This window comes from Heterodontus francisci, chromosome 1 (assembly GCF_036365525.1).
Source record: "Heterodontus francisci isolate sHetFra1 chromosome 1, sHetFra1.hap1, whole genome shotgun sequence".
In the NCBI taxonomy this organism is placed as follows: domain Eukaryota; kingdom Metazoa; phylum Chordata; class Chondrichthyes; order Heterodontiformes; family Heterodontidae; genus Heterodontus; species Heterodontus francisci.
Genome location: NC_090371.1, coordinates 90,287,057 through 90,302,500, shown reverse-complemented (window position 1 = coordinate 90,302,500; position 15,444 = coordinate 90,287,057). Strand labels below are relative to the sequence as shown.

At 44.5% G+C, this 15,444-nt stretch overlaps 1 protein-coding gene across 1 annotated transcript in view; it reads left to right on the top strand.

The window, feature by feature from the left end:
- Positions 1-15,444, top strand: part of LOC137381297 (potassium/sodium hyperpolarization-activated cyclic nucleotide-gated channel 1-like) — a 298,099-nt gene that overhangs the window by 197,960 nt on the left and 84,695 nt on the right. The window contains exon 5 of the mRNA XM_068053685.1: positions 11,309-11,455. Coding sequence (XP_067909786.1) covers positions 11,309-11,455 — 147 coding nt within the window. The remainder of the gene's footprint in view (positions 1-11,308; positions 11,456-15,444) is intronic.

Sequence of the window (15,444 nt, the reverse complement as noted above, 5' to 3'; positions counted from 1 at the left end):
CCAGAGCTGCAAAACTGAGCACCCGCTCATTCTGACTGGCCTTGTTGGTTAAGAGGTACACCTGTGAGCTGTACTAGTGGGCAGCAGATTGAGAGATTCTGCAGATATCACCTGCAGATCCCTGAAAGGAGCCAGAGGTGAAGAAATTCAGATCTGTAGTGACTTTTAAAGCCACTGGCAATGAGTGCCTACCTGGCCCACTTTTCAGGAGATTTTTTTTCCCAGGAGACTGCAAGTGCCATGACCACCTGATGTGAAACTCTGAACCTTCTGAGGCACCACTGCTTGGTCATGTCCAATAGGCTTTATCCTCTCCCTGTAAACCCTGTGTTGAGAGTATTGCTTCCTGGAAGCTGGAGCTCTGTTCTCCTCCCCTCTCTCCTGTGCTACAATAGGTGGTTGAGGAGAAGGCTGCTGTGGCTTATTTTGTTCCTCATCTGAGGTCCAAACTGAAGCTGAACTGAAAGTTGACAGCTGAAAAGTATAGATCAAAGGCAATTAACTGCAAAGTAGCAGCAAATGACCTCCAAAGCAGTTGATAGCACACTCTTGGAACAAATTCTGTGATCAAAAGTCTTGCATCTAAGCAAGAAAGCTGGTTTGAGGTCTCAGCATTTGAAGTATTTCCTGCCTGTCACTTGTTCGGTCCCCTCAAATCCCGTTGCCCTCTTGCTTTGACTTCCCTGGTGAGGTCACGAAGCCCAGGAAATCAGGGTACTCACAGTTAAAGCTCAACTTATGAGTTAAAACAGCTCTTAATAAGCATTCTACATATTATAATGTTAAACCCCACCTGTCTCACAGGGATTCTCAGCATACTGCAGATTGCTGTCAGAGTAAAGGCAGAACAAAGAACAGTACAGCACAGGAACAGGCCATTCGGCCCTCCAAGCCTGCGCCGATCTTGATGCCTGCCTAAACTAAAACCTTCTGCACTTCCGGGGCCCATATCCCTCTATTCCCTTCCTATTCATATATTTGTCAAGATGTCTCTTAAACATCGCTATCGTATCTGCTTCCACCACCTCCCCTGGCAGCAAGTTCCAGGCACTCACCACCCTCTGTGTAAAGAACTTGCCTCGCACATCCCCTCTAAACTTTGCCCCTCGCACCTTAAACCTATGTCCCCTAGTAACTGACTCTTCCACCCTGGGAAAAAGCTTCTGACTATCCACTCTGTCCATGCCGCTCATAACTTTGTAAACCTCAATCATGCCGCCCCTCCACCTCCGTCGTTCCAGTGAAAACAATCCGAGTTTTTCCAACCGCTCCTCATAGCTAATGCCCTCCAGACCAGGCAACATCCTAGTAAACCTCCTCTGTACCCTCTCCAAAGCCTCCACATCCTTCTGGTAGTGTGGCGACCAGAATTGCACGCAATATTCTAAGTGTGGCCTAACTAAGATTCTGTACAGCTGCAACATGACTTGCCAATTTTTATACTCTATGCCCCGACCGATGAAGGCAAGCATGCCGAATGCCTTCTTGACTACCTTATCCACCTGCGTTGCCACTTTCAGTGATCTGTGGACCTGTACGCCCAGATCTCTCTGCCTGTCAATACTCCTAAGGGTTCTGCCATTTACTGTATACTTCCCACCTGTATTAGACCTTCCAAAATGCATTACCTCACATTTGTCCGGATTAAACTCCATCTGCCATTACTCCGCCCAAGTCTCCAACTGATATATATCCTGCTGCATCCTCTGACAATCTTCGTCACTATCTGCAACTCCACCAACTTTTGTGTCGTCCGCAAACTTACTAATCAGACCAGCTACATTTTCCTCCAAATCATTTATAAACAGCAAAGGTCCCAGCACTGATCCCTGCGGAACACCACTAGTCACATCCCTCCATTCAGAAAAACACCCATCCACTGTTACCCTCTGTCTTCTGTGACCGAGCCAGTTCTGTATCCATCTTGCCAGCTCACCTCTGATCCCGTGTGACTTCACCTTTTGCACCAGTCTGCCATGCGGGACCTTGTCAAAGGCTTTACTAAAGTCCATATAGACAACATCCACCGCCCTTCCCTCATCAATCATCTTCGTCACTTCCTCAAAAAACTCAATCAAATTAGTAAGACACGACCTCCCCTTCACAAAACCATGCTGTCTCTCGCTAATAAGTTTGTTTGTTTCCAAATGGGAGTAAATCCTGTCCCACAGAATCCTCTCTAATAGTTTCCCTACCACTGACGGAAGCCTCACCGGCCTATAATTTCCTGGATTATCCTTGCCACCCTTCTTAAACAAAGGAACAACATTGGCTATTCTCCAGTCCTCTGGGACCTCACCTGTAGCCAATGTGGATGCAAAGATTTCTGTCAAGGCCCCAGCAATTTCTTCCCTTGCCTCCCTCAGTATTCTAGGGTAGATCCCATCAGGCCCTGGGGACTTATCTACCTTAATGCTTTGCAAGACACCCAACACCTCCTCCTTTTTGATAATGAGATGACTGAGACTATCTGCACTCCCTTCCCTGGGCTCATCATCCACCAAGTCCTTCTCCTTGGTGAATACTGATGCAAAGTACTCATTTAGCACCTCGCCCATTTCCTCTGGCTCCACACATAGATTCCCATCTCTGTCCTTGAGTGGGCCAACCCTTTCCCTGGTTACCCTCTTGCTCTTTATATATGTATAAAAAGCCTTGGGATTTTCCTTAATCCTGTTTGCCAATGACTTTTCAGAAGTCGCCGGGGTTGCTGCTGGCTTCCTGCCACACCAACATTTTGAGCCCTTTTAAGCACCTGTCTGCTGGCAAACCCGTTCACTTTTGGCAGTTAAAATTCCACACCCCTCCCCCCGTCAATATGTAATAAATATACACCAACACTAGCTACTTTAAGCCTGTTAGTCAGCCATTCTCAACTCATTTCGAAATGCTTCTCTGGAGTTCCATGGGGCTATTTAGAAAATTTGCTATTGTGGCTCCAGCAATATTTCAGAAATATTGTTTCACTACAAAGAATTTGAAATGCTGTCGAAGCTTAAATTAGGTTTATCAAAATGTAAGCATTGATATTTCATTTTGCAGTTATGAAGTTGTGTTGCAATTAATCTGTACATGATGCTGTGGAATTATGTGTTTGAAATAATAGTAGATATACAGTCAAGTTTTTAATTAAAGTAAAATTTATTGTAATTTGTAAACCTGAAATGGCAATGGGCTATTTTGCAGAAAGGATTGAAAAGGATGTAATGCTTTGAGCAACACAAGAAGATTTTGCTTCCCAAAAATGCATGCGTGTGTCTGAGAGAGATTGAAGCTCGACTAAATTCTTTATCTGCATATGTTAGCACGTAGCTTTTGACATAACCTGTTAACCAGGTCTGTTATAAGATATGCCAGGGTATGGGAAATCTCTTACTCATCTGTTCCCCTGCTTAAAAGCCCCAATTTTAGATCTATTGCTTGCATTATGACTCCTGATTTCCTGCCAATCGTGCCTAATCTCCCAAATTTTTATTTCTTCTCAGTCTGTGGTTGATTTATGGCCAATTCCTCATTGCCCTGTGAAGGTGATGATTGACTTTCTGATTTACAGTCGAGTGACTTGATGGCCAATTAGAGTGGCCATTGAGAGTTAACTGTGTAGTGTGGGATTGGAGACATGTAGGTCAGCCTGGGTAAGATTGACAGGTTCCTTTTGCAGAAGGACTTTAGCAAATCAGTTGGGCTATTATGACAATGTCATAATGGTCATGGTCATTTTTCGTGCTGCCAACCCACAAGTTATCACAAATGAAAAATGCTGTGGATGCTGGAAATCTGAAATAAAAATGGAAAATGCTGGAAATACTGAGCAGATCTGGCAGCATCTGTGGAGAGAGAAACAGCATTAACGTTTCAGACCTGTGGTCGTTCATCAGAACTGGAAAATTATCAGATTGATTAGAGTCATAGAGTTATTTACAATGCAGAAGGAGGCCATTCAGTCCATTGAGTCCAGCTCTCCAAGGAGCTATCCAGTCAGTCCCACTCGATCCCCGTAGCCCTGCAAATGTATTTCCTTTAAGTAGCCATCTAATTTCCTTTTTGAAGCCATTGTCTCTGCCTCCACCACCCTCGTGGGCAGCGAGTTCCAGGCCATTACCACCCGCTGTGTTAAAAAGTTCTTCCTCATATTCCCCACTGCATCTCTTGCCCAAAACCTTCAATCTGTGTCCCGTAGTCCTTGTACCATTAGTTAATGGGAACAGCTTTTCCTTGTCTAACTTATTTAAACCTGCCACAATCTTGTACACTTCTATTAAATCTCCCCTCAATCTCCTTTGATCTAAATTCAATTTCAAGATTTGGTGGCATTATTCATGACCTCTGGTTTGTAAGTCCAATTCCACCATCCCTCCATTAATGTACTCAGTTCCAATTTCATACCCTCCCATTTCCCAAGTGCCAACTCCCAACCTGTCACTTCCTTTCCCAGCATGCTACTGAGGGAAACTTACAACTATCTGTTCCCCTTGCCTGAAAAATGGATAACTGGCAGTTGAAAATCTAGTTAGGATCTTGTAACCAGCAACTTTCAGGCATGTATTTAAATGGGTCCCCAGCATTTGCACCCAAATGAGGTGAGAAGCTGTTTAAATATGAAAATCAAGATCCTATGCCTATGTTAAACCCCAGTTGCATCTATCCTGAGAAATGGGAGGTGGCTTTTCTATATTTAATTACAGGCCCAACCAGTAGTCCTTAAAGGGACCACTGGCAGCTTATCCCAGAAGTTAAGATTTTTGTGGAGCCCGAAGGAGCAGCAATGCACCTCCAGTCCCAGAAAGATCTCACACACTCCCTCCCAACATGCTTCACCTGCTGAAGGACTGTTTGCAGCAGCAGGCGACCTTCCCCTGAAGAGACTGGCAAGCTGCAGCAGGACACCAGATTGGAGCCCGCAGCTCACTGAGAAAATGTTAAGACTAAAACCTGAAAGTGGATCGGGCATCATGGCTGGTGCATTGGGTGAGTGTCACAGGTGTATCACCGATATTGTGCCCATTTCGCACCCAACCCGAGTCTCCACTACCATACCAGGTAAAGAGCCATAACTGCTATCTATTAGAATGTGAAAACATAGGGACTTTCTAAATGGTGAAAAGCTAAAAGTCCAAAGAGACTTGGGGATCCAGGCAAATAGGTCATTATTTTCTGTACCTGTTCATGATATTTTAATCAAAAAGGCTAATGTAACACTGGCCTTTATATCTACCGAGGATTGGAATACAAACGTAGAAGTCATGCTTCAGCTATACAAAGCTCTGGTTACACCACACCTGGAGTACTGTGAGCAGTTCTGGGCAGCAAACCTTAGAAATTATATATTAATCTTGGAGGGAGTGTAGTATAGATTTACCAGAATGATACCTGGACTTCAAGGCCAGATTTTAATGTTGAAGTGCTGGCCCCGCCCAATGGCTAAAAAGTTAGGGGAGAGCCTGCCTCCACCCGGCCTGGACGCCATGTTGCTATTTTGTGTGACCCAGCCCTTAATTGGCCTCAGTTGGGACTTCCGCCCCTCTGAAGCAGAAAGTCCCACTTTTGGCTGGCAGTTCTTCAGTCCCACCAGCGCCACCAGGAGCAGTGGCAACTGTTGGGACTGCAACCAGCGACATTAGCCACAATTGAGTCCGGCCTAAAACAGGTAGGTGGGTTGAGGCTCACCCGGGGCCAATCAGTCATGCCTGGTGAGGTGGGGGGGCGGATTCGGAGAGCAGGGTGGGGTTAATAGAGACGGCCTGTGCTGTTGGGAGGGCCTTCCATGTTGCACAGTGTGTCTGATCAGGGCGCCCCCACCCCAGCCTGCAAGGAGACCACCAGGTATTACTGGACAGTCTCCTCAGCTGCTGAAGTGCCTGTCCACCGCTGGTAAAATACCAGCGACATCGGGAGGAGGCCCTTAAGTGGCAATTAATTGGCCACTTAAGGGCCTCAATTGGCCTGCGCCGGGCAGGCTATTTGGCGGATCCCCGCCGCTGGTAAAATAGCAGTGGGGGGCAGATAGGCAATGGGCACAGCACCCCCTGCCTCCCACATGATTTTACACCCGCCACCCACCCCCACCTCCTGGAGGGCAAGTTTTCCAGCCCAAGGGTTAAATTATGAGGAGAGATTATACAAACGTGAGTTGTAGTCCCTGAAATTTAGAAAGTTGTGGGATGAATTGATTGAAGTTTTCAAAATATTAAGGGGAACAGATAGAGTAGATAGAGAGAAACTATTTCCACTGGTTGGGGAGTCTAGGACTAGGGGTAATCATCTAAAAATTAGAACCAGACCTTTCAGGAGTGAAATTAGGAAACACTTCTATGCACAAGAAAGGCAAACAACAATTGATGCGAGGTCAATAGTTAATTTTAAATCTGAGATTGATTTTTGTTGAGTCATGATATTAAGGTATATGGGGCAAAGGTGGGTATGTGGAGTTAAGTCACAGATCAATCACAATGTCATTGAATGGCAGAACATGCTTGTGGGGCTAAATGGCTACTGCTGTTCTGATGTTCCTATGTTCATATCTTTATATTTATAACCCATTTATAATAGAGAACCACATCCAATGGTAGAAGTTCTCATAATTTCTCACCTGAATCTGTCTGTTTATATGACAGGAAGAATTTGAGAACAATAGACTACAGATTGCTCTAACAAAGAGCCAACGCATAAATGATGAGTTATATAGCTTCCTTCTGCCCTTCTTCTATGGGTTTAAGTAATTTATATAAAAGAAACATATCACTCAGTGGCAAATAGTGTTTGAAACACTATAGTCGTCAAAGACCAGGGAATGAATTAACTATTTGACATGATGAGACTTTTTTTTTAAAAGAGATAAAATTCTTTAATTCTTAAACCTTCTTTGTCTTCAGTAACAAGAGTATCCACTGGTACTGAGGGGCAAACTTTGCATGAGGAAAAATCTGATTATAAAGGCTGAAGTCGATAGATATTTGGATACTAAGAGAATCAAGGGATATAGTTCAGGAAGGGGTAGCTGAGGTAGAGGTTCAGCCATGATCTCATTGAATAGCGAAGCAGGCTTGAGGGGCCAAATAGCCTCCTGCTGTTCCTATTTCTTATGTTCTTATGAGCTCAAAAGTTATGATAGGCAGGAAGCTGCATACCTCTGCTTAACAAATTCTACTTTAACCACCAGCCATCATAGTACCGTTTGTGCAAATGTTTACACGTTTCTATCTGTAACGGTGTTCAGTTTTATTAGGCATCTGTCCTTGTGAGTTATTTCCAACTGTTATTTTTATGCAAGAAAGTTTTTATTCCTTTTATAATTTTTTTCCCAAATTGAATTTCTCTCCAACTCTAACTCATTCTTTCTCAATGTGTTAAAATTATTGAAGTCCTTGGGGTAGTTTTGACTTTGGGTGAAATGGGAGGCATCGATCCAGCTGCTTGTTATTGAAGTCAATGGAAATGACATTCAGGAGAGGTGTATACCCGGGCAGCTGAATCACTATTACCCAAAGTTAAAATTATCCCCTTGTCTCAAACACAATATACAGGCTTTTAAAACTGAGGCTTGGTACCACCTAAATACTACTTTTTGATTTATCTGCTCTTCTCCCATTCTTTCAAACCTGACAGTACCCTGCACTGTGGGCATTGGCCTTTCATCTAGGTTATTTAATTTATTTTTAAAATGTCTCGATAGTATACATTTTGTTCTCATTTTGTTCAGTGATTTGTTTCACATCCCTTTACATCACATCCTTGCAGGGAGATTTGCCAGTGCTGTTGGGGAGGGTTTAAACTAAATTGTCAGGGGGGTGGGAACCTGAGAGGGAGCTCAGATTGGAGGGAAGCAGAACTGGTAACTAGTGTGGGAACCAGGAGAGGAATACCAAGGTGCATAGAATACTGGGGGAGATAGATAGCATGAGAGTAGGGAATAGTACATTATTAGGTGGGGTCAGAGTAAGGGAGAAAGTAATAAAGTCTGAATCAGGGTTAATGTGCATGTATGTGAATGCATGAAGTGTGGTTAATAACACAGGTGAGGTACAGGCATAGATTAGCATGTGGAAATATGATGTTGTGGCTGTAACCGTGACCTGGCTCAAAGAAGGGCAGGACTGGGTGTTAAATATTCCTGGATACAAGGTGTTCAGGAAAGATAGGAAAGGGAAAAAAGGGGGAGGGGTGGCGGTATTGATTAAGGAGAGCATTGAAGTGCCGGAGAAAAAGGATGTCCCAGAGGGGTCGAGGACAGAATCAATTTGGCTAGAGCTAAGGAACAAAAAAGGTGTAGTTACATTGCTCAGTGATGTCTATAGGCCACCAGCTAGTGGGAAGGATGTGGAGGAACAAATTTTCAAGGAAATTACAGAGAGGTGCAAAAATTATAGGGTAGTTTTAACGGGACATTAATTTTCTAAACATAGACTGGGATAATAGTAGTGTAAATGGCAGTGAAGGGCAAAAGTTCCTAGAGTGTGTTCAGGAAAATTTTCTACAACAGTATGTTGCGAGTCTAACAAGAAAGGAGGCACTGCTAGACCTGGTTCTTGGGAATGAGGTGGGCCAAGTGAATCAAGTATCAGTAGGAGAGCATTTAGGGGTTAGTGATCATTGTATCATAAGGTTTAGGCTGACTGTGGAAAAGGACAAAGAGCAATCCAGGGTAACTGGGGAAAGGCCAACTTCAATGGGGTAAGAATGGAGCTGGGGCGAATAAATTTAGTGTCAAAAGCTGGCAGGAAAACCGATAGATGAACAATCAAAGAGATAATTCGGACACAGTCAAGGTATGTTCCCTTGAAGGGGAAAAGTAGAGCAAACAAATCCAGAGCTCACTGGATGACAAAAAGGTAGAAATTAAGATAAAGAAGAAAAAGTGTGATTATGACAGATGCCAAATAGAAAATACTATCGAGAATCAAGCTGAATATAGAAGGTCCAGAGGGGAAGTGAAAAAGCAATTAAGAGAAGCAACAAGAGAGCAGGAGAAGAGACTGGCAGCTAGCATTAAAGGAAATCCCAAAGTTTTCTATAGACATATAAATAGTAAAAGGGTGGTAAAAGGAGGAGTGGGGCCAATTAGAGACCAGAAAGGAGATTTACACATGGAGGCATAGATGAGGTATTAAATGAATACTTTGCATCTGTCTTTGCCAAGGAAGAAGATGCAACCCAGGCAATGTTGAAAGACAAGGTAAGTCAGACACTAGAGGGGTCTAAAATTGATAAAGAGGAAGTATTAGATCGGCTGTCTGAACTTAAAGTGGATAAAACACCAGGGCCGGATGAGATGCATCCAAGGATACTGAGGGAAGTGAGGGAGGAAATCGCAGAGGCACTGGCCATAATTTTTCAGACTTCCTTAGACTCAGGGGTGGTGCCAGAAGACTGGAGAATTGCAAATGTTACACCCTTGTTCAAAAAAGGGTGTCAAGGTAAGCCCAGCAACTATAGGCCAGTCAGTTTAACTTTGGTGGTGGGAAAACTTCCAGAAAAAATAATTTGAGATAAAATCAATAGTAACATGGACAAATGTGAGTTAATTAAGGAAAGCCAGCATGGATTTCTTAAGGGAAAATTATGTTTAAGTAACTTTCTGGAGTTTTTTTAGTAGGTAACAGAGAGGGTTGATGAGGGCAATGCTGTTGATGTAGTGTACATGGACTTTCAAAAGGCATTTAATGCAGTGCCACACAACAGACTTGTGAGCAAACTTGCAGCTCATGGAATAAAAGGAACGGTAGCAACATGGATACGAAATTGGCTGAGTGACAGGAAACAAAAAGTAGTGGTTAATGGATGTTTTTTGGGCTGGAGGAAGGTTTGTAGTGGAGTTCCCCAGGGATCAGTGTTGGGACCCTTGCTTTTCCTGATATATAGTAATGACCTAGACCTTGGTGTGCAGGGCACAATTTCAAAGTTTGCACATGATCCGAAACTTAGAAGCATTGTGAAATGTGAGGAGGATAGTGAAAAACTTCAAAAGGACATAGACAGGTTGGTGGAATGGGCAGACAATATAGAATAAAGGGCACAATTCTAAAAGGGGTGCAGGAGCAGAGGGACCTAGGTGTATATGTGCATAAGTCATTGAAGGTAGCAGGACAAGTTGAGAGAGCAGTTAATAAAGCATACAATATTCTGGGCTTTATTAATAGAAACATAGAGTACAAGAGCAAGGAAGTTATGTTGAACATGTACAAGACACTAGTTCCGCCTCAGCTGAAGTATTGCGTCCAATTCTAGGCACCACACTTGAGGAACGACGTGAGGGCATTGGAGAGAGTACAAAAGAGATTCACGAGGTTGGTTTCCAGGGATGAGGAATTTCAGTTATCAAGATAGATTGGAGAAGTTAGGACTGTTTTCCTTGGAGAAGAGAAGGCTGAGATAGAGGCCTGCTCAGGTTGGGAAAAAAGAACCCAACCAAACCACAGCAGACCCAAGCCCGACCCAGCCCGAGTCCCTCTGATTTTGCCCCGAGCCCGACCCAACCCATATCCGCCCCGACTCGACCCGACCCGACCCGACCATCCCTTTACTTACCTTCCGATTGGAAAGCTCCACGAAGCTGCAGCGTGTGCGCGATGACATCATAGTGACGTCACTCGCTCACTGCGCAGACTCAGTTTCGTCCTGGACTCCCATCTCAGGTATGTTTTTTAATTTCAATACTTACCAGCAGAGCACTTACCGCGTGTGTCCGGCCCGACCCGACCCGACTCGACCTGGACTCAGACCGACCCGGCCTGAGCCCGAAGCCGTACCCTGAAGATGGGCCCGACCCCACCCAAACCCGACACATGTTGTCGGGTCCCGCCGGGTTCGGGTCGGGTAGCAGACCTGAGAGATAATTTGATAGAGGTATTCAAAATCATGAAGTGTCTGGACAGAATAGATAGAAACAGTTTTCACTTGTGCAAGGGTTGAGAACGAGAGGGCACAGATTTAAAGTATTTGGTAAGGGAAGCAAAAGTGGCATGAGGAAAAGCCTTTTCACGCAGCGAGTGGTTAAAGTCTGAATGTATTGCCTGAGAAAGTGGTGGAGGCAGGTTCAATTGAAGCATTCAAAAGGAAAGTAAACAGTTATATGAAAAGGAAGAATGTGCAGGGTTATGGGCAGAAGGTAGGGGAATAGGACTGAGTGAATTGCTCTTTCAGAGAGCTGGTGCAGACACGATGGGCCGAATGGCCTCCTTCTGCACTGTAACAATTCTGTGATTACTTTCAAAGAAACATATTGTGGAGTGACTTTATTAGCGTTGTGTTTCTCCCCTCTCCAGTGTGAGACAAATCAGCTCATCTCAAAATTTTTCTCCTTTTTTTTCAGTACAAGCAAGTGGAACAATACATGTCCTTCCACAAGCTGCCTGCTGATATGAGGCAGAAGATTCATGACTATTATGAGCACCGCTACCAAGGCAAGATCTTTGATGAGGACAACATTCTGGAAGAACTGAATGACCCACTTCGGGAGGTAACATACACATTTTTAAGGAAATTGTCTCTTAGCAATAAGTCTTATTTTGAATATTGGTGTTGAATTTAAATTGTGGGCTTAGACAGTCATGAAGGAGTTTTACATGTAGAATATTACTAGATTGTGCATAGTTAATGATTTTACTTTTAATTTAGAATAGATCAAACCTATTTCCACATTATATACTAACATCCAAGCTTCCCATCCAATCTCTCTCCACCAAGAGACCACACAGCCCTGCACACTCTTCCCCCTACATTTGTGCTCTAATTATAGAACCACTAACAGCTAAAAGAACAAGACTAGACATCAGTGAAGTTCAGGCTGCAGAACACTGTTCACTGATCACACATTACTATACATGATTATTGTTGCACTACCTCACTACCTATCATTTTCCAAGTCATCAAAGACTTTAGCCGACATTCAGGTTACGAACTTAACAAAGGGCATGTCCCCCACACAACGCATTTCCACACAAATGGGAATTCTGCAGCCGAGGTCATTTACAGAACCCCAATCACAAGGGAGAACTAATTTCCCGAACCTTAGTTGTTTTTGGGCAGCCGACTTCAGAGGTAATATGGGTTTGAATACAACCTTGCTGCAGAACCCCTGGTATACATAGAGGTAGAAACCTGCCACCTATATAACTTGCCCTTCAGAGATCCTGACAGGAGACTGGAGGGAGTAACATAGAGAACAGTAGTCAAGCCAACTCTACTCTTCAGGTCTGTGCATGATTGAAAATTGCACAAGATCGGTCAATTCTCTCTCCGCTTTGGCGCAACAAATAATTTCCAGGTGCATAGCCGTAAATGGAGTTTGGCCTGAGAAGGACAGCACCAGGCACAGCCAACTTCTTCACAATGATGATACTTATCCTTTCAGCAATTAATGCACAAATTCTACCTCACTCAACAGGACGCATTCAAGTACCTCCATCTCAAATACCCTCTCCAGGGCCGTGATTTCTATTCTGGGGTCGGGACCCCGATGTCATGTTCTCTTCCAGGTCCTGACCTGGCACTGCATTGGAAATACACACGCATTGCAATTTTAATTGCCAAAAGAGTTAATTGGCCCAGAGTCGCTTTTGTCACCAATTAGCAGCAGCGGACATGGGAAGGAGATAGGACACTGGGAAGAGTGGGCCCAATTTAAAGGACAAGCGTCAGCCATTGATGAAGACAGATTGGGTTAAACTGATGAACAAAAAAGGCACAATCACATTACTGAAAGTGTACTATACACCACCAAACAGTCAGAGGAAGATGGAAGAGCAAATATGTAGGCAAATCAAAGGGATTTCAACTACCCGAATACTAACTGGGATAGAATTAGTGTGAAAGGCACAGATGAAGCAGAATTCTCAAAATACATTCAGGAGAACTCTTTTAGCTAATGCATACGTAGCAAGCCCAGAAAGAAAGGGCGTGGTTCTAGACTTAGTTTTAGGCAATGAAGCTGGGCAGGTGGAAGGGGTATCAGATGGAGAGCACTTTGGTGGAAGTGATCATAATTCAGTTAGATTTAGGATAGTTATGGAAAATGACAAAGACAGACCAGGAATAAAAGTTCTTAATAGGGGAAAAGCTAATTTTACGAAGGTAAGATGTGATTTAGCAAAAGTGGACTGGAAACAGCTACTTGTAGGTAAATCAGTGCCAGATCAATAGGAGGCATTCAAGGAAGAGATAGTGAGGGTTCAGAGCAAGTATGTTCCCTTAAAGAAAAAGTGTGGGACGAACAGATCCAGAGCCTCTTGAATGTCAAGGGGCTTAAAGGGGAAGATAAAGAATAAAAATGAAGCTTATGACAGATACCAAGACTCAATACTGCAGAAAAACGACAGGAGTATAAAAAGTGTAGAGGTGAAATTAAAAAAGGAATTAAGAAAGCAAAGAGGGCATGGAAAAAATATTGGCAAGGAAAACCCATTTTTAAAAATAAATACATTAAGAACAAGAGGATAATTCAAGAAAGGGGAGGCTTATTAGGGACGGAACGCATACTGTCCATCCGACTGCTTACCACCTCTGGCCCAGTACACCTACTTAGCATCTATGCTCCAACACTCTGCTCCCCACCTGAAGCTAAAGATCAGTTCGACGAGGAACTCCATAACATCATTAGCAGCATCCCCAACACCGAACACCTATTCCTGATGGGGGACTTTAATGCCAGGGTTGGGGCCGACCATGACTCATGGCCCTCCTGCCTTGGGCGCTATGGCGTTGGAAGGATGAATGAGAACGGGCAGAGACTGCTTGCGTTGTGTACCTATCATAACCTCTGCATCACCAACTCGTTCTTTCACACTAAACCCTGTCACCAGGTTTCATGGAGGCACCCAAGATCACGTCGTTGGCACCAGCTAGACCTCATTGTCACAAGGCGAGCCGCCTTAAACAGTGTTCAAATCACACGCAGCTTCCACAGTGCGGACTGCGACACCAACCACTCCCTGGTGTGCAGCAAGGTTAGACTCAGACCAAAGAAGTTGCATCATTCCAAGCAGAGGGCCACCCGCGCATCAACACGAGCAGAATTTCTCACCCACAGCTGTTACAAAAATTTCTAAATTCACTTGTGTCAGCCCTTCAAAACACTCCCACAGGGGATGCTGAGACCAAATGGGCCCACATCAGAGACGCCATCTATGAGTCAGCTTTGACCACCTACAGCAAAAGTGGGAGGAGAAATGCAGACTGGTTTCAATCTCATAATGAAGAGCTGGAACCTGTCATAGCCACTAAGCGCATTGCACTGTTGAACTACAAGAAAGCCCCCAGCGATTTAACATCCGCAGCACTTAAAGCAGCCAGAAGCACTGCACAAAGAACAGCCAGGCGCTGCACAAACGACTACTGGCAACACCTATGCAGTCATATTAGATTAGATTAGACACCGGAAACATCAGAGGAATGTATGACGGCATTAAGAGAGCTCTTGGGCCAACCATCAAGAAGATCGGCCCCCTCAAATCTAAATCAGGGGACATAATCACTGACCAAAGCAAACAAATGGACCGCTGGGTTGAGCACTACCTTGAACTGTACTCCAGGGAGAATATTGTCACTGAGACTGCCCTCAAGGCAGCCCAGCCTCTACCAGTCATGGATGAGCTGGACATACAGCCAACCAAATCGGAACTCAGCGATGCCATTGATTCTCTAGCCAGCAGAAAAGCCTCTGGGAAGGACAGCATTACCCCTGAAATAATCAAGAGTGCCAAGCCTGCTATACTCTCAGCACTACATGAACTGCTATGCCTGTGCTGGGATGATGGAGCAGTACCCCAGGACATGCGCGATGCCAATATCATCACCCTCTATAAAAACAAAGGTGACCGCGGTGACTGCAACAACTACCGTGGAATCTCCCTGCTCAGCATAGTGGGGAAAGTCTTTGCACGAGTCGCTCTAAACAGGCTCCAGAAGCTGGCCGAGCGCGTCTACCCTGAGGCACAGTGTGGCTTTCGTGCAGAGAGATCGACCGTTGACATGCTGTTCTCCCTTCGTCAGATACAGGAGAAATGCCGCGAACAACAGATGCCCCTCTACATTGCTTTCATTGATCTCACCAAAGCCTTTGACCTTGTCAGCAGACGTGGTCTCTTCAGACTACTAGAAAAGATTGGATGCCCACCAAAGCTACTAAGTATCATCACCTCATTCCATGACAATATGAAAGGCACAATTCAACATGGTGGCTCCTCATCAGAGCCCTTTCCTATCCTGAGTGGTGTGAAACAGGGCTGTGTTCTCGCACCTACACTTTTTGGATTTTCTTCTCCCTGCTGCTTTCACATGCGTTCAAGTCCTCGGAAGAAGGAACTTTCCTCCACACAAGATCAGGGGGCAGGTTGTTCAACCTTGCCCGTCTAAGAGCGAAGCCCAAAGTACGGGAAGTCCTCATCAGGGAACTCCTCTTTGCTGACGATGCTGCTTTAACATCTCACACTGAAGAGTGCCTGCAGAGTC